The 26,526-nt window shown below is 47.7% G+C and overlaps 4 protein-coding genes across 9 annotated transcripts; all 4 read left to right on the plus strand.

Annotated features, from left to right (window-relative positions):
- The first annotated feature begins 109 nt into the window (after positions 1 to 109).
- On the plus strand, positions 110 to 4,529 carry plscr3a (phospholipid scramblase 3a). The gene is made up of 7 exons (XM_049001465.1): positions 110 to 253; positions 1,219 to 1,293; positions 1,730 to 1,772; positions 1,977 to 2,197; positions 2,845 to 3,006; positions 3,250 to 3,411; positions 3,609 to 4,529. The coding sequence occupies exons 2-7, from the start codon at positions 1,237 to 1,239 to the stop codon at positions 3,669 to 3,671; spliced, it is 708 nt and encodes a 235-aa protein (XP_048857422.1). The 5' UTR covers positions 110 to 253; positions 1,219 to 1,236; the 3' UTR covers positions 3,672 to 4,529.
- Positions 4,530 to 4,667: 138 nt separating this feature from the next.
- On the plus strand, positions 4,668 to 10,860 carry senp3a (SUMO specific peptidase 3a). 6 transcript variants are annotated; one of them, XM_049001460.1, is made up of 11 exons: positions 4,668 to 5,093; positions 5,602 to 6,108; positions 6,273 to 6,437; positions 6,648 to 6,759; positions 7,249 to 7,396; positions 7,653 to 7,700; positions 8,108 to 8,185; positions 8,288 to 8,425; positions 8,531 to 8,614; positions 9,414 to 9,464; positions 10,240 to 10,860. In XM_049001460.1, the coding sequence occupies exons 2-11, from the start codon at positions 5,646 to 5,648 to the stop codon at positions 10,348 to 10,350; spliced, it is 1,398 nt and encodes a 465-aa protein (XP_048857417.1). In that variant the 5' UTR covers positions 4,668 to 5,093; positions 5,602 to 5,645; the 3' UTR covers positions 10,351 to 10,860. The 6 variants fall into 6 exon arrangements, with proteins under 6 accessions (XP_048857417.1, XP_048857413.1, XP_048857414.1 ...); XM_049001456.1 differs by lacking the exon at positions 4,668 to 5,093 and adding an exon at positions 5,128 to 5,455; XM_049001457.1 differs by lacking the exon at positions 4,668 to 5,093 and adding an exon at positions 5,128 to 5,455 and having other exon boundaries at positions 6,333 to 6,437.
- Positions 10,861 to 11,570: 710 nt separating this feature from the next.
- On the plus strand, positions 11,571 to 19,459 carry LOC125724933 (eukaryotic initiation factor 4A-I-like). The gene is made up of 11 exons (XM_049001415.1): positions 11,571 to 11,729; positions 12,905 to 12,953; positions 13,165 to 13,297; positions 13,497 to 13,636; positions 15,205 to 15,373; positions 15,492 to 15,601; positions 16,621 to 16,764; positions 17,194 to 17,331; positions 17,616 to 17,705; positions 18,023 to 18,102; positions 18,276 to 19,459. Exons 1-11 carry the CDS (start codon positions 11,707 to 11,709, stop codon positions 18,418 to 18,420), a joined length of 1,221 nt encoding a protein of 406 aa, XP_048857372.1. The 5' UTR covers positions 11,571 to 11,706; the 3' UTR covers positions 18,421 to 19,459.
- A 3,070-nt stretch (positions 19,460 to 22,529) lies between these two features.
- Positions 22,530 to 25,513, plus strand: LOC125724939 (transcription factor Sox-19a-like). Its single transcript, XM_049001425.1, has 2 exons — positions 22,530 to 23,604; positions 24,361 to 25,513. The coding sequence occupies exons 1-2, from the start codon at positions 22,976 to 22,978 to the stop codon at positions 24,605 to 24,607; spliced, it is 876 nt and encodes a 291-aa protein (XP_048857382.1). The 5' UTR covers positions 22,530 to 22,975; the 3' UTR covers positions 24,608 to 25,513.
- Positions 25,514 to 26,526: the final 1,013 nt, after the last annotated feature.

Genomic DNA, 26,526 nt, shown 5'->3' on the forward strand with positions numbered 1-26,526 from the left:
ACACGTTCTATTGAAGTACTGTTTAATACTGGTCAATTATCATTCTTATCATTTGGCCTTATTGTCCAGAAGGGGGCGTTTGGTTTTAGGGATTTTAGGAATCCGAATATGAGAAACTTCATAGTCAGACTATGGGGGGAGGGAGGAAGCGGGACTTACGGTAAATTCTTACAAAAGGACGCGACCCATTTTGAACGCTGGTACTCTCCAGATGAGAACAGGAACAGCCACATTCCATCATTCTTTTGCTAAGGTAGGTTACCGTTTTCGCATTTTGCGCTGAAGTTTTAATGGTAAGTGTCAACAAGAAGCAACGGAACAGGGAATGGAAAAATAAAGCATTCCCCCCCCCACACACACACAATTTACAATACACTTAATATGCCTTTCTATACTATGTATAGTGTGGATATATAGATGGTAAAGATGTATTTTATATGATTTCCATATGGCGGCGTTTAACTTGTTGCATTTTTTGGAAATGGTCTGGTAATAGGTGCAAAAAGCAGCTTTTCAGGAAACTAGTCGGAGCCGACGACCAGGACTCCCGTGTCCTCCGCCCTCACGGAGATATCGCCGTAATGTCAGCTTTCGCGCTCCGTTATCTAGTGCGCGCTCACTTTCATTAAAAAATGCATTTTTGCGTTCGGTGGGTGAACTTTCAGTCGTTTGACGTGCAAAAGTAGTCACGTTTACCAACTTCACGTTGCCCTTGCGCATTTTCAGTTTTTTGTTTAATTCCTGCCATGTTGTGGCGGAGATTGTTCCCAGTAAATTCCAGTGATTAACTGAGACCCTCCGAAATTTCTGCCTTCCCACGAAAAGAGACATTTAACAATAAACCCTTAAACTATATATCCCCATCCTCTTTAGTCTCCTTTCCAGAGATGCGTTATAATATGGCATGCATTTAAATATCAGTATTGGATTCTGAAGAAGTCCAGTAGGTCTATTATTGTCACAGTATGGTGATACTTGGACCAACAGGGGAACATCATTAACAATGTGATACATATTACAGGTAAACGACACAATTCCTATTTAAACACTGGGCCGAATAAGGGTCTGTTCATCCATATTTTGTTTTTTTCAGTTTTGATCGGTGATACAAACATGTGAGCTTTAATGAATGCATGTCGTGTATCACATAAATATCGTTATCACTATGTGTTTCTGGTACTTTCTGTTTCTCTTTGACACGTCGTTCTCCATCTTTAGCCCCTTTAATTGCCTGTGATGGAGCAGACCGGCCCTCTCATAGGAGTTCCCCCTGGACTGGAATACCTCACTCAGGTATGATCAAACTGTGCTCTTCCCCTCTGCCTCTGTGACGGAGACAAACTCACAGAGACCCAGCTCTTCTGCTGTACGCAGTCAGCAAAACCATTTCCGGGTTGGTTTATTGCAAACAAGGTTCACAAGTGCGGGTGCAACCTGCCACCTGAGATGTGGCCAGACTGGACTACATATGTGGGAATGGTGTATGCAGCTCAGCAGATTAGGAATCTGGTCCCTTGTCGGAAGGTTGTGGGTTCGAATCCCATGGTCAGCGTTACACAAGGCCCTTAACTCCACGCGTTTCGTATTGGCTACAGTGGTGGCCTTATGCTTAATCCAGGCAGAAATGGAACTGAGCAATATGTAATCTTTAGTGGCCCACGGGGTGTCAGGTTTCTCGCTCATCAATCTTGCTGCACTTTTGTGTCGACTGTGTCCTCTGTGCTTGCAGATTGACCAGATCTTGATTCACCAGAAAATGGAGCTACTGGAAGGTATGGATGAGGCTCCAAAGTACTGCGGAGCTCAAACAGTAACATCTTCTGTGCCCTGCTTCACCCCTCCATCCTTTCTTCTTGTTGGCTTTTGCTCCTCCCTCTTTCTATTCCTCCATTCATTTCCACATCTGCTCCCCCCCTTCCCCTCCGCCTCCCCTCCCCTCCCCTCCCCTCCCCTCGCCTTCCCCCGCTGTGGTCCAGTCCTCTGTGGCTTTGAGAACAACAACCAATATGAGATCAAGAACATCATGGGCCAGACCATCTACAAGGCGCTGGAGGAGACCAACTGCTGCGTCCGTAACATGTGCGGCTCACTGCGCCGCTTCAACCTGATGATCAAGGACAACATGGACCAGGAGGTCATGCACCTGGTGCGGCCTTGGCGCTGCACTGGCTGCTGCTTCCCCTGCTGCCTGCAGGAGGTGCGAGGACCCTGCATGGGGCGTCTGACCACATCGCCTGCTGCGAATGGTGAAAGGAGTATGCTAGAATGTCCCACTCTACCATGTGTTCCCAAAACGGGTCCTCTGGAGTGTGAAATGAGTACCAGTACGGAGCGGCAGGCTTCCCTTTATGTGAATCGTATCTTGGCACTGGCATCACAGGAAATGCCTGTGTTTTTTTGTCGACATGAGGCTTGGAGGCTGGGATTTAGGAAGTCAGATGGTCTCCAGTAATGACCAAAAGAGGGAATTCAAAACGGGGTCTAACGGAAACATACACAAACGTGTGTGTTTGTGTGTGCGCATGTTTGCATCTCTAGGCAATCCACTGCATATCCAAGCATGTTTTTTTGCATATCTGTCCCTGTCATACTTTCTGTCAACACTCAAAACACAGAGTGTTTAAGCTTTAAGTATCTGAAATATCTTCTTACAGTCGATCAAGACAGTGCAGACACAGCAGGGTTTCCTTCCGGCATGATCACTGTCATTTCTCAACAGATTTGAAAGATCATTTGGGGGAGGGGGGGGTCTCTAACCTTACCGGCTAATGGGATGGAAGAGGCTTTGTATTTACCTCGCGCGACATGGTGACGTGCTGATTCGCACCCGTGTCTGTCTGCCAGCTGGAGGTACAGGCGCCCCCTGGCACAGTGGTGGGCTATGTGGTGGAGGACTGGCACCCTATCCTGCCCAAATTCTCCATCCTGGGGCCTTCGAGGGAGACCGTTCTCAAGCTGGACGGTCCATGCCTGCTCTTTAACTGCTGCGGCGACGTCAAATTTGAGGTGAGAGACGGACATTTGCACGCAAACGGCAGGATGCAGAGGAACTCTCAACCATTATCCCCCCAGTGCCTGTTCCAGTCAAATCCAGTTTCATTTCCAGATCTACCCTCTTATGTTTGTTTGTTCAGCTTGTAGCTTTTGGCTGAGGTGACGTATGGTGAGGCAGATAGTCTCGGTTCCATTATCCACCGTTGTTGGGCGTTTGCATCCTATTCCACTCACGCCAGCCCACTGCCCCGACAGCTAAAGGGGAAAGACGGCCAGGAGACAGTCGGGCAAATCACCAAGCAGTGGGGCGGCCTGCTGAAGGAGATCCTCACAGACACCGACAACTTCGGCATCCAATTCCCAATGGACCTTGACATCAGGATGAAGGCCGTACTGGTGGGGGCCTGTTTCCTCATTGTGAGTCACCTTAGCCGGAGTCGTCATCTTCATCATCATCATCATCCTCAGTCCAGCATTAAATACTGCAGTTCTGTTGCTCTACGATTGTTTTGCTTTTTAAAAATGCCGGGTTTTTTTCTTATTGCTGGGCTCCACATCGATCGATCACGCACTTCTGTGAGAGATTCTGCAGGTCTCTTGTCATCTCCCTCCAGGATTTCATGTACTTCGAGAAAGCTGGAGACGGAGACAACGTGCGCTCGTGTCTCTCCTCTTGAGCGCCGGCTGCTGGAGGAATCTAGCCGTGCCGTAACAGGAAGTGCAGAAGCGACGTTGTTGTGGTAGACAGTCAGCTGGGTGTAACGTCCACATGTTGTTCTTCCACTGCTCGTTCATTTAAAACGCTGTATTTCTACCTTCAGTCCTTCGTGTGCAGGTCAGTATGGCAGGATACCGTGGTATGCCATTCACCATTACCAAAGATCCACCCGTCCATCCATTCATCCATTGATTATACATAACGGCTTAACAAGTATGCCTACCAATAGCATTATTAAATATTACCCCTTATAGAAGTGTTACACGTATAAATTAACATATTTAGCAGAAATCTATATAGCAATTTCATACATGTTTTATATCACATTTAAATTTTCCTCCATTTCCTTTTTAACGGCTAGTTTTTGACAAGGAGTCCAGACCCTTTCCCCGAAATTTGCTTCGGGCCCTCGGTCACCGGTGGCATGCAAAATCTACCGCTATAGTCCGGTCTGCAAAATACACGAGGGATGCGGTACCCACCGCGATATTTGTTTATGGCTGCGGGGCTGTTTGTCACAGTGCATTGGGCTGGATACTTCGGAATGGATGAAAATGGAAGAAGCAGGAATAGTTGTAACGCAATCGATGTTTTAATTGTATCAGATTTAAATCCGTGATTTCATCTTGCTATCTGTCTACTACGGACCGACAGCAATTGGGCGACAGAGCTATTCCAAATGCGTAATATTCCAAGATACACTTCAATATGTAGTAAATATATTGCATGTAAATGTAGTACACGATGAAACAGTTATTTTGTATTTTTATATTGAATTTCAAGTTAAGGCATAAAATATATTTTCCCTTTACCAAAATGCCTGTGTGCTGTGTTTTACTCGTCCAGATTAACGTGAATAGATGCATTGGAGTATCAAATTTTACTTAGTTTATAAATGAAACAAAATCGGTCACAAAGGTCATTTAACGACCTGATTCACTCAAAGGAAAAAAAGACCGAACTATCACGTGTGCCCACATGCCACATACTGTATGTCGTTCATATCGTTCGATTTTTGCGGTACTCTGATAATCGCAGAGGAAAGGGTTCAGCAACAGGATTCACCTAATTTCGTTGGATGTTTTATTTTATGGTGTTTTAAGGTTTAAATTAGTATATATTCCGTTTTTTCAAGGCCAGAATGTCTCGTCCGCGATCTCTCCCCATTTCTGCACCCCGCTCGTGACGCTGTGCGGGTTTACCCCCCGGTTGACGTCAGCGGCGTGGCCGCCTTCGTAGTAAGGAAGCGCCGACCGTTCATTGAAAAAGCGGATTTAAAATCACTTTTCCACTTTATATATATCCAGGGACCGATGACTAGACGCGGGAAATAAAGCAGCGTGAAAGGAAAATATATCTTACGGGAGTTTACAGTTTAACGGTGAGTCTGCGGTGTAAATGCTCCCCTTCACACACACGCACACACACGAATGGCTATGCACACACTCATGTACTCCGGGGGGGCAGGGATCCCCAGTGGTGCTGTATACCTGTTAATCGCTCGGCTCTTTTCCACGCTGCACACTGATGATCAGTGCGGCTGCTCTCACCGCATCACCTTTTTCCATTTATTCCCCATCGCGGTGATCGGTTGCGGATCCGACTGCAGAAATGCTCCCTTCGCAGTCAGTGGCAGTGGAAACGCGCTTTTATTGCACAACTCTGTTGTGTATGTTTATGGGGTTTTAATCTGGTGCTTGAAAACTGCTTTGCGGCGCCTCCGCCGACGATACAGGTGGTTAGGTATACTAGACACTGTCCGACCGCAATTTGATGTGTAATATAAGCAAAGCACGTTTAGGTACAAGATCGCGTCTAATGCTGTGTTTGTGAGCAGTAAATCGTGTGGAAGTGTCCGAATTAATGCTTTGTGCAAATCTTCGTTTTAGGGTGTGAGACTGAACGGGCGCTGACTCCGGGCTCCGCCTGGACGATGAGGGACAGTGGCGGCAGCTTAGCGCAGGACCGCTGGCGGAGTGAGCTGACCCTGAGCCAGGGACAGGAGGACGTCAAAGGGGGGCACCTCTTGGCTCTTGGCCCTACCTGCGCTGTCCCCAGTTCCTTGCAGCTCAAACTAGGTCGGCTAGAGCAGGAGGAGATCTGGACAGCCACAAGCACGGAGGAGGAGGAGGGTGAAGAAGAGCAGGATGGAGATAGTGAAGAAGATGAAGGTGTTAAGGAGGAGGGCTGGCAGGTGCCCCTACATCATTTTCAGGGCAGGCAGCGGCTGCTCAGGTGCGCAGCCCTGCGCTCGGGTCTGGCCCTGCAGTGGAGGATATGGCGCCAGCGAGCCCAGAGGGCGAGGACAGCAGCTCGGCGCCGGGCCAGGGGGCGCCAGAGAGCCAGACTGGGGGAAGTAGAGGAGGCGCTGCTGAACGGGGACAATCAGTTAAGCGGTCAGTGACTTGGTGACTTTACGACTGTTCTTCCCCTTTGATTGCTGTGTCTGTAATTATAATTAAATGTGTTCCTGCTAATTTAGCTTAGTTGTCATATGATTAACTCCTGTTAGTAGAACTAGTTCAGTCCAGTTTAAGCACTAGGTGACCTACCCCCCCAGATAAATGGCCCTCTGACGTCAACGGCTTTGCTAACCTGCCATGGTGTGCAAACTCCCCAGAGGGCTCCGAGGGTCACTTGTCACCCCCTGATGTCCAGAGCCCCCTGCGGGACAGGGACTTTCCCCAAAATCAGCTAACAGACAAACATATTGCCTGTGTCCAAGGTAACCATGGAGACCCCGTCCTGTTGGCATGTTCCAATGTCCCTGACAGCATGTGGGGGTGTGCTGGGTGGGAATTTGGTAGCCATATTAAAATCAGGGAATGGATAGATGTGTTGCCATAAATAACAGTAGATGTCAGGATTTGGTAGTTTGACATCACCCCGAGTGCTCATGGACCCCTACCCCCCTCCCTTCCCCACCTGGCATCAGGCCTCCTGAACGAGTTCCTGCAGCAGTACGGGAGCCTGATCCCCATCCACGTGGACGAAGTGGTGGAGAAGCTGCAGGAGATATTCAGTGAGAGCTTCTTGCAGCCCTACAGGTGCGTATTCACGCCCCCCTTGTGGTGGACATGAATATGCTCTTAATCACCTGCTGTATGGGGGTTGCATGGACTTTCCAGTAGTCCTGACCAAATGAAGCTTCATAAACCACTTACTGTATTACTTGATCCCACTAGATGGTGCTCTCGCTTCAAAAAGGGCTCAAAACACACCTGCAAAGCAAGAGCGCCATCTAATGGGGTCAAAAAAATACAGCAAGTGGTTCATGAAGCTTTGTTTGACCATCACTGCTTTCCAGTAGCATTCCGGAAGAAAGGTTCTAGATTTGCAGATATTTTGGAAAGTGGATCATTGAACACGACCCAAAGTTAAATCTTATAATATGAGAAATTGATTTATGGCATCATCTTTACAGAAGAGTCATGTCAGAATGGATGTCTGGGTCCCTCTGGCCAGCTTGAACGGGCTTCTTGACAGTGTGGTTAAGATCACGGTCAGGTCACGTGTTGCGTTCCCCTCGCCCAAAGGAAGGTGGCAGTGCAGCATGTGATTCAGTCCTACCAGCGCCTATCCGGCACGGCCATGGTCCGAGGGTTCCGAGTCACCTACAAACGCCACGTGCTCACCATGGATGACCTCAGCACGCTGTACGGTCAGAACTGGCTGAATGATCAGGTGGGCATGGGGACTGGAACCTGTCCTGCCTCAGCTATGCTTCCAGTCATCTTGAGATCCCAGTTTGAACAATTTCACCAGTTGTAGACACAGCAGTTGATTGGAGCTGGTTATTTTAATGGAGTAGTGTAGATTAAGGACCTTGTGTGAGTTAAGTTAGCCAACTTTCAGTCTTATATAGAGGATCCCCTGCTGGCCGGTCAGGGAGTTGAGCCAGCGAGGTTTGTGCTGTTAATCTGCTGTCTGTTGTCCTCAGGTCATGAACATGTACGGCGACCTGGTGATGGACTCGACGCCCGAGAAGGTGTGACCCACATTTGTGCATGAACTGCCTGTATTAATTCCGCGGTAATGCTGATGCTTGCGGGCTATGTCAGTGCATCGATACGGGTTGAGGTTAAACACCTGCGCTAGTGGCCGCATGGTAGTGAGTTCCAGTCCTAGAATGGGTTTTCTCTTTTTTTTGTGCAAACTCCCCCCCCCCCCCCCCCAAGTTGTTCAGGGGGCATTCCAGAATTTTTAAGGTGGTGGGCATAATTCATATAGAGAGGCCAACCTTGTCATTAGCCAATGATATGTTTCAAATCGGTGAGTGACAGGGGAGTGGCCACTCCAGGGGCCAGTCAGTTTTCAGCTGGCCCCGCCCCTGTATATGCTTCCTTAGTGACACAATCTCTCACTCCTCTTGAAAACCCCCCCACCCCCCTGCAGGTTCATTTCTTCAACAGTTTCTTTTACGACAAGCTGAGAACAAACGGCTACGATGGGGTCAAACGGTGGACAAAAAACGTAAGCACAGCCCCTTGCTCCAGTAGCCCCCTCCCCCCCCACCCCCAAGGCTGCCTGGTGCCACAGACGCCCGCTTTGAACCACCGTTTCCCGTCTTGACAGGTGGACATCTTCCGGAAGGATCTGCTGCTGATGCCCATCCACCTGGAGGTGCACTGGTCGCTGGTCTGCGTGGACGTTCCTCGCCGCACCATCACCTACTTCGACTCCCAGCGCACCCTGAACCGACGCTGTCCCAAGGTGAGGCCCCGTTAAGCCGTCGCTCCGTCGCGCTCCTCTCCATCGTGCCGTGATCGTTTGCTCTTGCCTTCTGTCACCGTCTGACTCTAACCTCTCCATTTCCAGCACATCGCCAAGTACCTGCAGGCTGAGGCTGTCAGGAAGGGGAGGTGGGACTTCCTCCATGGCTGGAAGGGCTTTTTCAAAATGGTGGGTGCAGCCATGGACAGCTTTGTACGGGAGCGAGTGAGCGAATGCTGTTTAAACTGCTACTTCGATGACACAGTACGTGCAGAACTGTGTGAGAGTTTTATGGAAATGATATTCCGATGGTCTTCATGTCGGTGTAAAAGTATAATATCAGGTCTGTCGAAGAGTGTTAGCTTACCTGTTTGATAAACCTCGCCTAAAGTCACCCAGCATTCCCAGCAAACATCCAGTACACCCATGTATTTTTCGACTCAACCACTAGCACATCTCATGTGACTAATCAATAACTCATTTACTTTTTAAAACTAATTCAGTTGGTTAATTAATTGAACTGGGAGTGAAATGTAACGAATGCATGGAATGGCAGGGGTGCCCCTGACGAGAGGTTTGCGAGCTGAAGTGGTGTTTTTCTAGCTATCCAGCAAAATATCGGTGACTTTTCGGAGAGCAGAGGAAATTTTTGTTAATTTTCAAATGTTCTAGTGGTAAATTGTTTTTTTGTTCTGAGCAAACCCTTACTACCCAGATAAATAGCCTTTGACTGCTTAAAACTTTTGCACAGTACAATAGCTCAGCGGGTTCGCTTGCTGTACCTGTGTACTGTACAGATGGTCGCCGGTTCAGATCCCAGGGTCAGGGATTGGATTCATGGTCCGACACATAAAGCGTGTAAACGCATTGGCCTTTAACCAGTAACCTGAGCAAGAGGCTGACCAGAGGGTCAGTGGCGCTAGTCAGTGCAGGGATCCTGGTGCCCGGATTGCTGGTTTGAAGCTGGTGGCTGTCTCTGCTCTTCCAGAACGTTTCCCGGCAGAACAACGACAGCGACTGCGGGGCCTTCGTTCTCCAGGTGAGTGCCCATGCACCCACCCCCGGTGAAGACTCTTTAGTGACATCAATTAACAACAAGTGTTAAAAATGACAAAATAAGAGCGCAGTACTCAATGCATATTGTTGACACAAATACACACATTCTGAGATTTATTAGGTATTACCTGCTTACAGGTGTAAACAGTCTCCTTATGAGCGGGTATGTGGCTAAGACTGAATACGTGTGGCATGCAGACAAGGTCAAGAGGTCAAGCTTTCTATGATGGTGTGATTGTCGGTGTCAGATATGATGGTTGTAGTGGCTGTCTTCCTTCCTGGGTTTTTCCCTCTCTACAGAGTCTTTTGCTTGCAGAGAGGGTGCGATGAGCAGAAAGCGTCAAGTCAGGCGCAGCTCAGTGGTTGAAAAGACGTCAGAGGCCAGATTGCTTAAAACTAACAGGAACTGCAAAAATACTAGCTCAGTGCAACAGTGGTCTGCAGAAAAGCTTCTCTGAACACATAGCGTGCAACTGACTAGGAGTTGTTCTGGAGGCAAAATTGGGTTCTCCATGGTACTATCTGGGTGTCCCTAATAAAGTGGGTCCTCCCTGGTACTATCTGGGTGTCCTTAATAAGGTGGGTCCTCCCTGGTACTAGCTTGGGGTCTGTTTGTAAGTGCACACTAGCGATAGTCCTTCATTTTTAGGGAAATGTGCTGATTGTTTAGATGTGTCTAGTGAATAAAGAGACTAAAAATCCCCTCCTGTGACTCACCCTGTCCCCCCTGTCGTCTCCCTCATTGTCGTCCCCTGCAGTACTGTAAGTGCCTGGCGCTAGGGCAGCTGTTCAGTTTCGGACAGCAGGACATGCCCAGGTTGAGGAGGCTCATGTACAAAGAACTGTGTCACTGTAAGCTGCTGCCATGAGTCGGAAAGGGAGAGGAGGTGAGGCCAGAAGACAATCAGAGGAGGAGACCTCCATCGGCCCTGGTGCTCCTTTGTCATCCACAGCCAGAGACTCTCCATTCTGCATATTTCCTCCCCTCGTTAAATATCCCTCGCCTTCCCTTATGCCTTTATCATGTTTCCTCATCGACTGAGGCCAACTGCATCCAGCGGGTGAGCTGTCTCCAGGCAGCACAGACCCCTGAGCTGTCAGTGTTGCCCATTGACACATAGATGCAGATGCTTCATGTCAGTAACATTCGCTGATGAGCTATGTGCAGTGGGAGAACTCTGATTCATTAAGCGAGCATTTTCTGTGGACCTGAGCGGTCACATACTGTGTTATTTCTGTTTGTTCTTTAATGGCTGAAATATCTAAGTTATACATTGTTATATACGAAAAAGTACTAAAAATGGAGTATAATCTTGTTTATATCTTATATGTTGTAGTACAAGATTACAAATAAATCATTGAATTGAAAAAGCAATAAACTTGTTCAAGTATTTCTACTTTGACTCAAACATTCAAAATCATTCTGGTTTGTGTTAATGTAATGGATTTATATTTTCTCTCTTGGCTTGTCATCACTTCTGCGCAATTTATCTGTTGCGATATGATCGCTTTCCGTTAAAACAATCATCTAACATTCGTAGAAAATAAAATCATCAGGAAAGAAATTTATTAACTCATCCAGATATTCTTGTTTATTTTTTAACATTAATATTTTTGAGGCACATTTCATTAGAACCTGGTGGTCAATGGTAAGCAGTCAACATTTCGCGGATTTTTTTAGAAATGTGTGTTAATATGGATTTTAAAGTCATTGTACCACAGAAGTTTTAACTATTTTCCTTTTCTGCAAAATTGTATTTTATACTCATAGGCCGATAATTTTTGCAATAATTCGATTGTGTTAGTTTATTTCAAAAACTGCCAAGAAAAATAACGCGGATATTCGTCGGAAGCTGACGTTTATCCGTTTTACCGGAATGTTTGACGTCACGATTGGGTGGTCGCTATTTCTATTTCCGTTTTTTTTTTTTTCGTCGTCGTACATCATTGGCGAGACGTCCAATGAAATCCTTATTTATCCTATTGTTGCGGTTAGGGCGCCGTTTTCGGGCGGGATTTAAGCGCGGCGCTCCACCTTCATTGCCCTTATCAAGCAAAAGAGGGCGGAAACCTCACGGCGAAGTGACGCATTCACTAACCAATGAAATGTCAAAACGGCTGCCCCCGAGGCGGAATGACGGCTCCCCGTTACAATCAAAAGGCTGCTTGATTGACCACGTTGAGCCGTCTAAAACGTTTTCGCGGCAGACTAACCCTTTGTGATAATGTCGGCTTATTATGAAGAGAGGTAAGCGATGAGGCGAATCGGCTCCGTTGTTTTATTTCGCTCGATCTCGATGTACGTTCTTCAGTATATCACCTTAAGAGACTGTCCGGGGAGCTAACGAAAGTAACTAAATCACCGTGAAAGCGAGCCTCGGTTCAGTATTCTGGTCGGTGCCGTTGCGAAATCATTACGAGCTGGTATGGAATGAAAATGGTAGTTTAAACCGCTGTAAGACTTAATCAGTACGTCACATGATATCCGTCGAAACTCGCTATTATAGCAATGGGGAGGCTCGTGGGGGGCTGCTGTTATCCCATCTGTCCGCATTTTTTGTAGATTTGCTGTAATCGGGGCTCATCCTGTCTGCATTTGATGGTCTGTCCTTCTTTAACTATCTTCATACTGTAGACTAGTCCTGTTGTTAAAACCTGGAGCGCTTATGCTTATGGGGGTTGTTAAACTGGAGGGAGACGGGCCGCCTTTTTCTTTCATTATCATGCGATGAGCACATGGCCCGGCTGTACCCGGGAGTGGGGGGTGGGGGACGCGGGGAAAGCGGTGCCGATCGCACACCAGGCTCCGGCTTCTAACCTATACGGTACGACGGTCTGTTTTAACCGGGCGGTGCTGGCTGAAGGTTCGGTTAGATCCTGTTCCGTTGGCAGACGCTTCCTAGTGCAGACGCTGCTGAACCGCAATAAAAGGCCGGGATGTTGGGTTAATGCCTGCCTGCTAAATATCTTCATGTTAAACTAAAGAGCGATAATACAAGGCCGGTGGGGATACCATTACACGCCGGTCTTTAGCCCCCCGTGTTCCGTAACGCTGACTGGGTTTTTTTGTTTTCGCATAAAAATATTAACGTAGCGCTTCCCCATAAATCGCCCATTTCATGCCGGGAAGGAGGAATGGCTGCCCGACTGCTTCCCCTTTTCCATAAGTCCGTCCCACACCCTCCATCTCGCGACAGGAACGTGTCGCCCATGAGGCGGGACGAGGGTGTCCTGTAATTAAAGTAATGATAGCCCTTAAAAAAAAAATCCTTAGAAATGTGCGCGATTCGACATAAGGCTGAGACAAACGGCGGGCGCGAGAGCTTTTTAAAGCACATTTCAAGATTAGTCTCGCGAATGAGGTTTGATGCTTCTGTATAGTATTGCTGGTACATTGGTTACTGAGTGAATGTGACTTCTCAGATCTGGGGACGATGGCCCAGCAGGCATGGAGCCGGATGGTGTCATTGAGGTGAGACCCCAGAATTAATCTGCCATGTTGAAATGGTGTGGTTATGCACCAGTGTTGAAATTTGGACAATAATGTTTAGACAGTCTATCCAGTGTAATGTGGTATTCTGTATTAAGCTTTGCTGTAGGTTGCCCTGATGTTGGGTATTTCAGGGTGTGTTTTGAAGGTGCAGTGTTTCTGGTCTGACTGAATCCATAACTCATCCCCTCAGAGCAACTGGAACGAGATTGTGGACAGCTTTGACGACATGAACCTGCGGGAGACTCTGCTCCGGGGAATCTATGCCTATGGTTTCGAGAAGCCCTCTGCCATCCAGCAGCGGGCCATCCTCCCTTGCATCAAGGGTATGTCTGTTCACTGGCGAGGACAGGAAGTGGCAGTGCCCATGTGACCACGAAGCAGGAAGTGGGTGGATTTTGACGTGGAAAAGAATCCCATGAATAAAAGATGTGCTGGATGTTTGAGTCCATTCAGTTGTGAGGTTTTTGCACGTTGTATGCATGCATAATCAGCACATATTCTGAAACCCCTTTTTGTTTCCAGGTTATGATGTGATCGCACAGGCCCAGTCAGGCACGGGAAAGACTGCCACCTTTGCCATCTCCATCCTGCAGCAGCTTGACATCGAACTCCGGGGCACCCAGGCCCTGGTCCTGGCCCCAACCAGAGAGCTGGCCCAGCAGGCAGGTTGCTAGGGACACCAGTCACATGACGCGTTGGTCCAGGCACGAGCTTCTCCCCTAACTAGGAGTTGCACGTTGGTATATTTTAAATCTCCACGCCCAGTAATTTTTGTTAAGAAATCCCACGGATGGAGAAGTAATGGTGCACCTGAAATTGCGTACTTGCGCAGTACATACTGAATTTAGCTGGAAGCCTAATGCTCAGCCGATAGTATATACAGTATGTATGTGTGAGAGCAGAGTCCAAGCATTCAGACACACTGCACTCGGCATCTTGTGTCTTGCATGACTCAGATGTTTTCACTTGACTCTAATGACTTTCATTTGGGGGAGGGGGGTGAACTTGCCTATTAGGTAATGTTTTCTACTGACATTTGTACAGACACTGCACTTTATCTGCCTTATTGGCCCCTTTTTTTTGAGCGAGCGATGTGCTTCGTTGCTCCAGTGGCCTTGGGTGATAGACGCTACGTTGTCGGTCACGCACTTCAGAATTTCGCGGAATGTAGTATGTCATCCGACTACCGTTCACCTGCTGCCTCATCCATACTGAAGATTGGGACATACTGCTGAAGTAGCGTACTATATTTTGCCTACAACATAGCAAACATGTATGTGACTTCAGGCCCAGCCCAAATGCCAGGTTCCCAAGCATGACTCTGTAGCCTTTTGGTGGGTTCCTCAAAGAAATAAAGGTAGCTGATCATGAGAAAGACCTTGGTGTGTATGTTGATGCTTCCATGTCCCATTCTCGCCAGTGTAGGGAAGCAATAAAAAAGGCCAATAGGATGTTGGGGTATATCTCCAGGTGTGTGGAGTTTAAGTCAAGGGAGGTAATGCTAAGATTATATAGTTCCTTGGTGAGACCTCACCTAGAATATTGTGTGCAGGTTTGGTCACCATATCTTAAAAAGGACATTGTGGCCTTAGAAAAGGTGCAGCGTAGGGCCACAAAAATGATTCCTGGTCTTAGAGGAATGTCATATGAGGAATGTTTTACTTGAGCTAAATCTGTTCAGTCTCAAGCAAAGGAGACTGAGGGGGGACATGATCCAGGTATATAAGATTCTAACAGGTTTGGATGCTGTTCAACCAAATAGTTACTTCAGCATTAGTTTAAATACACGAACTCGTGGCCATAGGTGGAAATTAGCGGGAGAACATTTCAAGCTGGATTTAAGGAAGCACTTCTTTACACAGCGTGTAGTCAGAGTATGGAATAGCCTTCCTGATAATGTAGTGCAAGCTGAATCCTTGGGTTCCTTTAAATCAGAGCTAGATAAGATTTTAACGACTCTGAGCTATTAGTTTAGTTCTCCCCAAGCGAGCTTGATGGGCCGAATGGCCTCCTCTCGCTTGTATAGTTCTTATGTTCTTAAGCCCTTGTCCAGCTTGGTTGAGCTTGCAAAAACGTGGATGGGAGCAAAAACATGAACTGTCTGAGGGTCCCGGTGGACCGGGTTGAGTGTTACTGGATTAGGTGAATCGCTCCTGTTGGTGTTCGGACCAATTTTCATTGTGGTCACCTGGAATCCATCCTCCTGACTTGTCCTCCCATCCTGTGTCAGATCCAGAAGGTGATCCTGGCCCTCGGTGACTACATGGGCGCCTCGTGCCACGCCTGCATCGGCGGCACCAACGTGCGGAACGAGGTGCAGAAGCTCCAGGCCGAAGCACCGCATATAGTGGTGGGGACTCCAGGCCGCGTCTTCGACATGCTCAACCGCAAGTTCCTCTGTGAGTAGAGCCGCCTTTCAGCTGTAGATGCCTGGAGGTTCGCCTGGGCCCTACGTTGACCAACTGAAAAGCACAAGGAAGGCAAGGGCATTGGATGAGCTGCTCTCCCTCTCTCTAGCTGCAAAGTACATCAAGCTCTTTGTCCTGGACGAAGCCGATGAGATGTTGAGCAGAGGCTTCAAGGACCAAATCTACGAGATCTTCCAGAAGCTCGGTACCAGCACGCAGGTCTGGACCAGTCTGGTTTCCTTGGAGTAATATTACTGGTCGTCTAGCCTCTGTACTGCAGATGATCCTAGCTTCATGATGATCTGACTTGGGGTATTTCGGATTTTAAATGCCGCGACTACATTCGGTAGTCGGCTTTGAATTGTGATTTGTTGCCAGACTAATTATTCACTATAGTTTCTACTGATGCTGGGCGGAGGCAGCATCCACCCAGCCATGCATCAGGTCTCTAGTGATTGCGAGTCTCAGTATATCTCATACAGTGTTTAGCGATGTGTGTGTTTAATGGAAAAAACGTCTATCAGGGGTGTAGAGGTACGCAAAACATTTTCAGTACAGCGGGGTTGAAAGAAACGAAAAATAAAATGTTTCGTTCTTTATTAAACGGGTAATAAACAGAGTATGACCGTCTTTCTCAAAAAAAAGGTCCGTCTATACTGCCACAACGTGCCAATACGCTAACGTTTACCTAAAAGTAAATTTAGAATGAGTATTCTCTCAAGTAAATGACCATTAAGGTGCACGTTTCGAAAATAAACTGTACCTGATCTGTACTGTGTTCACATTAGCAGCTTTTGGGTTCATATTCAAACTGTGCGACGCAAATATTGTCGCGAAATACAAAGCAGTAACTGCACTGCACCTGCGTTCACGTTAACGACGTACATCCGCATGCATAATGGTGCCGCTTCATCCGTCTCTTTCCGAATGTTGCTCTCTAATGCATTTGCTGCATTAGTTCTGTCCCTATGCATATGAATGCGTTGTGCTCTTAATATCTATATATCTGATAGTATTTAGTCACAATTTACTTATTCAGTGACTGTACTTCATATCTGACTTGCGATATTTTCTACTTGCGATGGCTTGTTAGAAGGTGACCCCCATCGCAAGTCGGAGCATCTGTACTTCAGGAGTTGAAGTCAATCACTTCTGTGTCACAGAAGCGAATGTCATTTCCATTCATTGCCAAAAAAATGCCGTGTCTCAGTGGATGGGTACCGTCCCTCCTCCCCCAGGTGGTGCTGTTGTCTGCCACAATGCCCCAGGATGTGCTGGAAGTCACAAAGAAGTTCATGAGGGACCCTATTCGCATTCTGGTCAAGAAGGAGGAGCTGACCCTAGAGGGCATCCGGCAGTTCTACATCAATGTGGAGAAAGAGGTAGGGGCTGATGGCCCCCCCCCCCCCCTCCCTCCTGTGCCGGTGCTTGAGGGCGTCTTATTCAGTCTGCTGTGGTGTTTGCTCTCCTGATGAGGAAGTAGGGAATGTTTGCGCCAAAGCTCCCTGTCCTCGCAGCTTAAACCTGGTGCTGTGGTAGGAAATATAGGCTTTGGCAGATGGGGGGCGCTGTTCTCCGCAGTGGCTGGGCTCCCATCCTTGATCACTACTATTTAACAGCCGACAAGACTTCCTCTAAAACCTGCAGCTGATGCCTTTGTAGAAGGCTTCTTGGTGTCTGAACCCTTAACTTTTTAAATGGGTCTTGAATTTACTGTGGTTGGGGGAGGGGGGGGGCAGTGACAGGAATACCTCTTGGGGTCATAGATGTGGCTGGTAGATGTGAGATTCCTCCCTCCGCCTGTTTGTCAGGAGTGGAAGCTGGACACCCTGTGTGACCTTTACGAGACCCTGACCATCACCCAGGCCGTCATCTTCATCAACACGCGCCGCAAAGTGGACTGGCTCACCGAGAAGATGCACGCCAGGGATTTCACCGTCTCCGCCCTGGTGAGAGTCACCACACTGATGTCTTTTGTGATTGCAAGCATTACGGTTGTTGTTTCAATTGCTGTATCGACACGTCTCTGCAGTGTGGATTATTGGCGGTTCGGATCGAGTTTTGTGTGACTGGTTTAGGCTTGTAATTCCGGTCAGCTTTTGTGGAATGACAGTTCCTGGATTATTTAAATCGCACACCGCCTTACCGGGACTGCCTGTGGTTTTTCCTTGTCGGGATCCTCCCTTGTGACGTGAAAGCATGTAATCACCGCCTGTCGTTCTTGCGTCTTCAGCATGGAGACATGGACCAGAAGGAGCGCGATCTTATCATGAGGGAGTTTCGCTCGGGGTCCAGCAGGGTCCTCATCACCACTGACTTGCTGGTGAGTTTGTGCTCAGCTTGGCTTGTGAGGGGGCCTCCTGTGAGGTGCTCCTCAGCCTTAAGACGCTGCTGTAACTTTTAGCCTCACAAGCTCAGGATGTATGTTGTTTGGGCCGAAGTTCCCCTGATCTCACAGCTCCATCCCAGTGCTGTGGTAGGAGATATGATCTTTGGCAGACGAATGGCGCTGTTCTCCACAGTGGCTGGGGTTACAGTCCCAGCCGACTACTTCATAACAGCCAACATCTACTGGAACTGCATGATGCTGGCGACCGTAGCGATGTCGTGGTTCTATAATGACTCCGGTTCCCTCTATAGGCGAGAGGTATCGACGTGCAGCAGGTGTCCCTGGTGATCAACTACGACCTGCCAACCAACCGTGAGAACTACATCCACAGGTGGGTGGATCCCTAAAGAGCTTTGGGGCGGCTGGAGTTCAGGTTCCTGGCGCTTTCAGACAAGCCTACAGCAGCACACGGGCCCTGGAGCCCTTGCCCTCAGTTGGGGGTTTTGTGGAAAATGGCAGCTTTTGGGAGACTGCGTGGTGATGGTCGGTGTCGTCCCTCCACAGGATTGGCCGTGGCGGACGTTTCGGCAGAAAAGGAGTCGCCATCAACATGGTGACGGAGGAAGACAAGCGGACCCTGCGAGACATTGAGACGTTCTACAACACCACCGTGGAGGAGATGCCCATGAATGTGGCTGACCTCATCTAAGGTCCTCCGGGTCCCCCCCCCCCACAGCTCCATATATAAACTGTGCTCTTAATGCTGATGGACTCTCCCCTCCTTGCTCTTGCCTGACCTATCTCTGTATCGGGGGGGGGGGGGGAGGGTCTTATACCCCTTATCACCTCATTGATGTATAGCAGTTTTAATCAGATTGACAACTTATCAGACTTGACTGAATCTGGACCGGTCCTGCTTTGCTCACTTGGATACTTTTTTGATCCCCCTCCAGTTTCGGTGTTTCTGAACATTCCCCCCCCCCCCCCCCCCCCAGTTGCAGTTTCAACCACTTGCCAAAATGTCAGCTGATTACGAAGTTCTTGGAAGATGGTGTGTCTGCAGCATCGATTCGTGGTGCAGGGAGAATCGCTGCAGATGAGATGATTCCAAATGTAGTGTTTTTTTTTTTTTTTTGTCCTTGCTTGGCAGAGATGAGCCCTGTAGTGGTCACCAATGTCCGTCACAAATGGTGTTTTGATTCTGGCTCTTCTAAGCCTCATTGTGTTTCAGGGATGTGAGTGTTTTGGGTGTTACTTGGTGCATGTCTTACAGGCCCATACGGACAGCTTAATATATTTACAGCAGATTTTTTTTTTTAATGGTTCTGGTTTCATTTTACCAGTCTTCAGGCACAGGCCTGGTCCTTTGTAGTCAGAGTAACAGTTGAGTTTTATTGGCTTGGAGGGGCTGGAAATTTTAGGGCCAAGAAACCGCTGTGATGACCGCATGCTGCGGAACTGGGGTGCCTTGTAACCTACCTCAACGTTTGTTTTGTGGGAAGAGGGGTGGGAATGGAGTTCTGCAGACATTACTGCGGATGGTGAGCTTCCATGTGATCAACCCATGGCGACTCCCACACCTGTACACAAGGGGGCACACGGGCAAGCCTTCAATGCTTCTATAATGGATGGATTGTTTAGAGAACAGAAGCCATGTAAATGCCTTTTTCTACATCGGATTCTGTGTAGTATTTATTTGGTCTGAAATAAAATTGCAGTCTTGTAGTCTTTTTAAACTGTTAACTGATGTTAAGTGTCCTGTCAATCATTATCCCCCCCTCCTGTCAGTGTCAAAGCACAGGTCTGAATATTTAACATTTATACTGGACTCCTCAAAATACATATGGCTGTTTTAATAATCATGAAGAGTGATTTAAGCCTTGGGTTTAACGGGTTTAAAAGTCACTTCAGTTAATTTTGTCAAATTATGCATCCTGCGATGGGTTGGCGCCCCCTTCTGGTCTATTCTCTACCTTGCGCCTGTTGCTTCTCGTAAAGGCTCCGGATCCCCTCCATTGGACAAGCGGTTACACAGAACGGGGGGACGGATAGGTTACGTATCTTTTCAAATGTAATGTCCCTTCGCGGATTCCTTTTGTAATTTTTGGTTTGAAAATGGTCCCACAGTAAGTTCCCAGGTGAGATGCTAACTCCTAAACAGTTTCAAAATGAAATCTTTTAAGAGCTATTAAAAATTTCTCTTTATAATCTGCCCGACCCGGGCGGTTTGGTCTCTTATCCGCCAGAGGGCGATGTATTTCTGTCAGCCAAATGTGACCTCCGGTCCCGTGAAGAGCGCTTTTTCTTTCTGGAAGAGTACCATCAGCTTGTTTTGAAAACTTACCGAATTCAGTTTAGCACGCAATAAAAAGTAATTGTTTTCATTAGCTGGTTTTAATTACTGTGAATGCGTTTCACAATTTCTGAGTTGTAAGTAGACTCGCTGTGCAAAAATCAAACAAGCTGAAAATTCCGCATGGAGGCTAATCTGACTTTTTATTCTAGTAATCTGGGCGTTGAAGCCGGTTGGGCTTTAGGTCTTTAGGTCACCCGTTTAAAGGACGGCCTTTCAAATTAAGTGAACCTCCTCGCGTTCTCCTTCTCTAAAATTCATCCACCTCTGCTCCTGTCTTGAAGAAGGCAAGGGCTGATTCTAATGCCTTTTAGTCGGTCAGTTACCACCCATGACCGGCTGTCTACATGTATGAATTGCAGCCAATTAATTTTCTTCTGAATTTTTCGGTATGGTATCTTCGGTCCGAATTCCCCAACACCATGTTCTCCGCAGTGGTACCAAACCACCCCCGCGATGCACTTACTCACCTGATTTGGGGCGGGGGGGGCGTTCGTAAAAGAGCTGCCAGTCCTTTTTCCCCCCGGCCCGTGACGGATGATGGGACTACCGTTAGGGCTATTCACGTTTGAAGAACAGTAGGGATTGCAAAGGCGACACACGTATTCAGTCAGTTCGTCGGGATGTCCTGACTTTCTCCAGGAGCCACGTATATGCTTTCGCCGCGTTGTCGTTTCTCAATGTCTACAAAGGGTTTCACTCACTAAGCAAAGCTCTGTTCCATTTAGTTTTTTTAATGTTGTGGTTCGAGTCCTGTGATTATAGAATTTTAACCATTAGTCATTATTCACTTTACCCCATCTCTGATTCTACATTTATCATAACAGTGTTTCTGCCCCTTATTATTTGGTGTCCAACGGTATAAATCTTTGGTAACCAGCACATATTAACACAGCTGATGTATTTGATACTAACAGGCAGACCAGTTGTCCAAATGTAAATAGACACCACGAACAGATGAATGACAGCAGACGAATACATGAATTGATCTAGAGAATTGGTGAAATATCCCGTACGGCTCGAAAAATTTTAACTCACGTGGGTCTTCGAGTTATGGCACTGCAGCTATTTTTTTTTTTTTTTTTTTTATGCTGTTTTGAATGGTTTTGCTAAACTCCGGAATGAGCCGAGTGTGCTGAGCGCATCGAATAAGGGTGTTAAAGTGGGGGGTCGCCTGAAAGGCATTCTGGGGAAGGTCGTCTTGGAAACGGCAACGGGAGAGTGGAGGCGCACAATTCGGGGTCTAGTTATCAGTCGCACACTCGCACCTTACATGCACCCTCCGAAAACTGGGATCCGGACCGTGCATTCAGTCGCCAACTAGACAAGATACTACAGTTCATAACTCCCAGAATTCAGACATTGTAGCACTTGATGTATCGTTGATGCTTTTGAAAATATCAGTTTGTGAGTTCTGGGTAAGATTTGAAAAGAACATAAACAAAAAAAATATATATATAGGAGTAGATAAAAACATGCAGATCATACAGAAATTGGATTAACTGTAAGGTCTGAGGACGAGTTTGAGCACTTTTGAGAGAATCTCCGAGGCGCTGATGCTGGAGCGTTCGGCACCAGTAACGAAACTGGTTTTGGTTCATTGTGCTTATCCGCGTCATCTGCCCTCGTGGGGCGTATATCGCTCGCCTTGTAGGTGCTAAGTGTTGGTCATAGAAACCAACATTTCTTGCTTGACTAGGAATCAGGCGAGAGCCGCTTTACTCCACCTGCTCCGGTTGAGAGCTGCGCTCTGGGTGTAAATGAGTGAGACACGGAGCAGGTGCGACAGCGTGTCCTCCCTCTCCGGGCAAACTACATTTAGCCGTGCCTGCCACCTGTTTTTACATACTTATGTTTAGCTTCTGTTTAAATAGGTTGCAATACTGTTTCAACAGCAAACCCCTCCAATAAACAATAGACACACGCACTATACATAAAAATGTGGCGGGAAAAAGCAGACAATGTCGTTTATTGTGCCCGGCAAGCACTCTTGATTTGAACCAATATTTTTAGATTTAATATTCCAATGCATGCTGACTAATTATTCCGTAGTCACCGATGAGGGTGGATTTTGAAGCCCTTGCATTTCCCGCGTTACGGTTCGTGGGGTATAAATATTAATTTAATCTCTGCGGACTTTATATTATTCTGTTTAAAGATGAAAATTAAATAGCAATTTTTTAAAATGTGGGCCTAGTCTAGATTAATATGATTTTCAAAACTGACCAAAACAGTGATGTTAGAACGATGATGAATTATCAGTCACCGCTTTTATTTAGTTCGGTCTATCATTTGATATTTGGTTGGGATCGTTTTGATTACTTAAGCGTATTTACACACAAACTTTTCCAGAGCGGGACTACAAAGACTGCAGTTGTTACTTTTGTGTCTTTATTCCCCCCCCTCCCCCCAACCGCTTCTGTTGCGCTCAAGCGCTTTATAAATTCACCGCGCCCCGACTTTAGTGATGCAAATGTGCGGGGGTAAAGAAGGCAGTACAGGGCGGGCTGATTGGTACAGAGCGCTACTTTCACTATAAACCACAGCAAGAATGAGGGGGAAACCAGTCCGCTGTGTGAACAGGGCGCTGCATCCCGCATTGGGACCCAACGCAGGAATCTGAGACATGTTGTATTAATGTCAAGTGAAGCGTTGTTTACAGACTTGCACAGCAACATCGCTTTTTATCTTGATGAGACCTTTTTTTTGTTCTGAGTGATTTTGAAAAATTGTTTTGCGGTGGCAAAGATAGTTATGCATAGGTCATCGCGGGTCTGTTGGTTTATCCTTTATGTGCAGTTCTGAAATAAATCATTTTATTTGAAAGGGTTTAAAATTTGATTTCATAGGCGAACCATACGTCGTCGCCGGCTTTTCGTTCGTGTTTCTGGTTTCTTTTTAACTATCAGATATGTTCAGTATGATGGAACACGAATTACAGGCGCTGGGCGCCTCCAGCGAGCCTGGCACGGACATGTCCGCCGTGACCTGCGCCGGCCACGGGGCCACCCGCTCCTTGGCCAAGCAGTGTGCGACCAGCGACCCTATGGACAAGGTCAAGCGGCCCATGAACGCCTTCATGGTGTGGTCGCGGGGTCAGAGGCGGAAGATGGCGCAGGAGAATCCCAAAATGCACAACTCGGAGATCAGCAAACGCCTGGGAGCGGAGTGGAAACTCCTGGAGGAGAGCGAGAAGCGGCCCTTCATAGACGAGGCAAAGCGGCTCCGCGCCCTGCATATGAAAGAGTATCCGGACTACAAGTACAAGCCCCGCCGCAAGACCAAGCCGCTGCTGAAGAAGGACAGCCCGGTCGGGGCTCTCCCACTCTCCGCCGGTAACCTGTTGGCAGCGACGAGCGGCCAGGGAACAGAGCCCGTTCTGGAGAGTTACGGCTGGGGCTCCTCCGGAGGCTACTCCGCTCTCCAGAGCGACTCAGTTGGGTACCCCCAGCAGCTGCAGCGCTACGACCTGTCGGCCCTGCAATACCCCCCGAGTCTGGCCACCCCGCAGACATACATGAACGGCACCAGCTCTTACAGGTGAGCACCCGGCGTCAATACAGTCTCAGCACAGCGCACGGGAACATTTTATTTTTTTAGTATATTTTAATTTCTTATCTGATTCGTCTGACAATTTCCCTATGGTGCTGCACATAAATGGAAAAATGTGACGTATTTTTCGTTTTATTTTAGCCTTGAAGGTACGTAATTAAACAAATGGAAACATCTTAGCTTAATCAATGTCTGTATTAATTCATTACTTGTATGAACCAAAAAGGCAAATAACATACAATTATGACACTCAATCAATTAAGGCTCTAAATACAATTAAGTTATCCATCGTTAAACTTATTCCTAGGCATAGTAGGAAAACGCGATAAAATATATAACATCGAGGTCGCGTCTGGTTGCTGCTCCGGTATCTCTCCTTGTTTTGGGTAACTGGATAAAAACTTACAGAGGAGATTCTTTGACGTGTGTTTGGGAGGTTTAGGGCCGGTTATCCCTGAAAGGACCGGCGTAAATTCATCCTTCTCTGTACTAAAAAGTTCCTAACTTGTAAATTCTGCTGCTCCGTATGCATCCCGCATGTAAGTATTAATACTCCCCAGCGAAGCCAGCGCGCCCATGAGACGAGCTTTGGCCGTGATCCTCACAGTGTGTGTTTGCATTGTAACAGCTGTTCAGCCTGTGTATCTGAGCATCCATTCCCTCTCCCCGCTTCACGGTCGAGGCTCAAATCTCCCCCCGTAGCCACTGTACCCTGACCCTCCCTCTCTGTCTCTTCCTTCCCAGCAATCTGTCCTATGGCACCAGCCCCCAGCAGCCCAGTCAGCTGATTTCTATGGCGAAGACAGAGCCGCCGTCGCACTCCCCTGGCGGGGCCCCTTCCCAGCCTCACGGCCTCCCCCAGGGGGACCTAAGGGACATGATCAGCATGTACATGCCAGGGGCTGATGGGCATGACCCCACGGCCCAAAGAGGCTATCCCAGCATGCACCAGCACTATCTTGGGGGAAACATGCCCCTCACCCACATCTGATGCCCATTTGCTGGAGACTGCTCTGACCCCTGCCCCACCCACTTAAACTGGGCTCGGACCTCCCTGTGATTTTCTCCTTGTTGCTGTTACAGACTCCAAGGAAGCCTCAGATGGGGTGTCTGTTCATGAACGTCCGCACCCCTGGTGCAATGGTTCAGCAAGTGGCAAAGTGGTTCAGCCAACAAGGTGCCATTTCTGACCCTGCTGTTGAAACCTTTGGTTTTGGTGCTTGACTTGAACTTCTGTGTAAATGGGTTAAGTTGCCGAATTGGTGTTGGGGGATAAGGGTCGATCAAATCTCTGAATGTACAAGTGCTTTTCATGAGTCCGCTTTCGATCTTCTCTCCCCCCCCCCCCCCCCCCCCCCCCCCCCCGATGCTATCGCTAACCTCACTGATGATGTCATGGGATGCTGATGATGTCATGTTGTGATGTCATTAATCTGCTGTGTTTAAGCCAAGATAACCTTTGCAAATATCACCTGTTTCCTACTGGGATATATTACAGGCTGAAGGTTAGTTTCTTTGGCCTGTGGATCAACTGTCACCTTGTAATGGTTTTAAGTCCTGCAAGTGTGCTTAAGGCAATGAAAAAACACAGGAAGGGATGATTAGACAGTAGTTCAGGAGAGAATGAACCCAAAAACATTTGTTTAGAGAAATGTCATGAATTCACTGACGGCGACTCAGGTGAAACGTGTTACATGTGTGAAATACTTTCCATTTTCTTCATTCCGCCTGACAGGCTCGTCATCAGTCCCCATTACCCAAAGCACTGCTTTCCCCAAATTAATGTTGTCGTTAACTTGTTTAAAATGTCACCAAATGTCAAAAAATTGACTGAATACTGTGAAATGTATTTGAAATAATAAAAAACAATAACTGTTTACGGTGGAGCTATTAAAAATGGCGTGCCATGTTGTGTTATTTCACAAGTAGGTTTTTTTAGCATTGTATTACAAAAATGGAGAATGGTTGGTTCACTGCTGGAGATGGGGGAAGGGGAACCTGTCACAGAAAACCCAGAGGAACATGATGAATGGTCCCTGGGCCAACTCAAACACAGTGAATGGCCCTCGGATCACATTCAAACCCAGTGAAATGCAGTGAACAGCCCTCGGGTCACATTCAAGCCCACTGAAATGCAGTGAATGGCCCTCAGATCACATTCGAACTCAGAGAAACTATAAATGGCACTTGGGTTACATTCAAGCCCAGTGAAACGCAGTGAATGGCACTCAGGTTACATCTGAACCCAGAGAAATGCAGTGAACAGCCCTCATGTCACTTTCAAAACCAGTGAAATGAAGTGAATGATACTAAAAGCTTAAATTTCTGAGCAAGTTTTCTAATTTCTAAAATATTTTTTGTTTTTCTTCCCCCCCACACACAAAATGAAGCAACAGGTTTCTGGGAGGGTTGGTACAGGCTGTACCCGCATGTCGGGGTGGGGGCGCGTAGGTGTCCTGTGAGCCGCAATAACTGGTTGTTTGGGAGGTGCATTGTCTGCTGGCTTTGAGCTCACAGGTGCAGGCTGGTGGGCCCCTCCCCCCAGGGGCTGCTTTGTTCCCCTTTATCACGCCCCCCCACCAAGCGGAAAATTAGCATTGCATTCAGGGGTCGCCGTGCCCCCTCCCACTCTGGCCGGGGCTTAACCCCCTTCAGCCGCTCACCCCTATTCTCATGGAAATGGAGCAGTCAGCGCAGGCTAATCGGAGGACAGGAGATGGAGGGAAACATTGCAGGGGTGTGGGGGGGGGGGAGGAGGCTGGGGCACATCGTGAACACAGGCACCCTGAAGAGCCCCCCCCCCCCCCCCACACATGCAATCCCAACACTAACAGGCAGGCCATAGCACTGGTATCCCAGATCTGTGTTAGAGGAGTCAGTGAGACAGGTGCTGCCTGCGACTGTGAAGCT

Source organism: Brienomyrus brachyistius, unplaced genomic scaffold, assembly GCF_023856365.1.
Source record: "Brienomyrus brachyistius isolate T26 unplaced genomic scaffold, BBRACH_0.4 scaffold58, whole genome shotgun sequence".
Classification (NCBI taxonomy): domain Eukaryota; kingdom Metazoa; phylum Chordata; class Actinopteri; order Osteoglossiformes; family Mormyridae; genus Brienomyrus; species Brienomyrus brachyistius.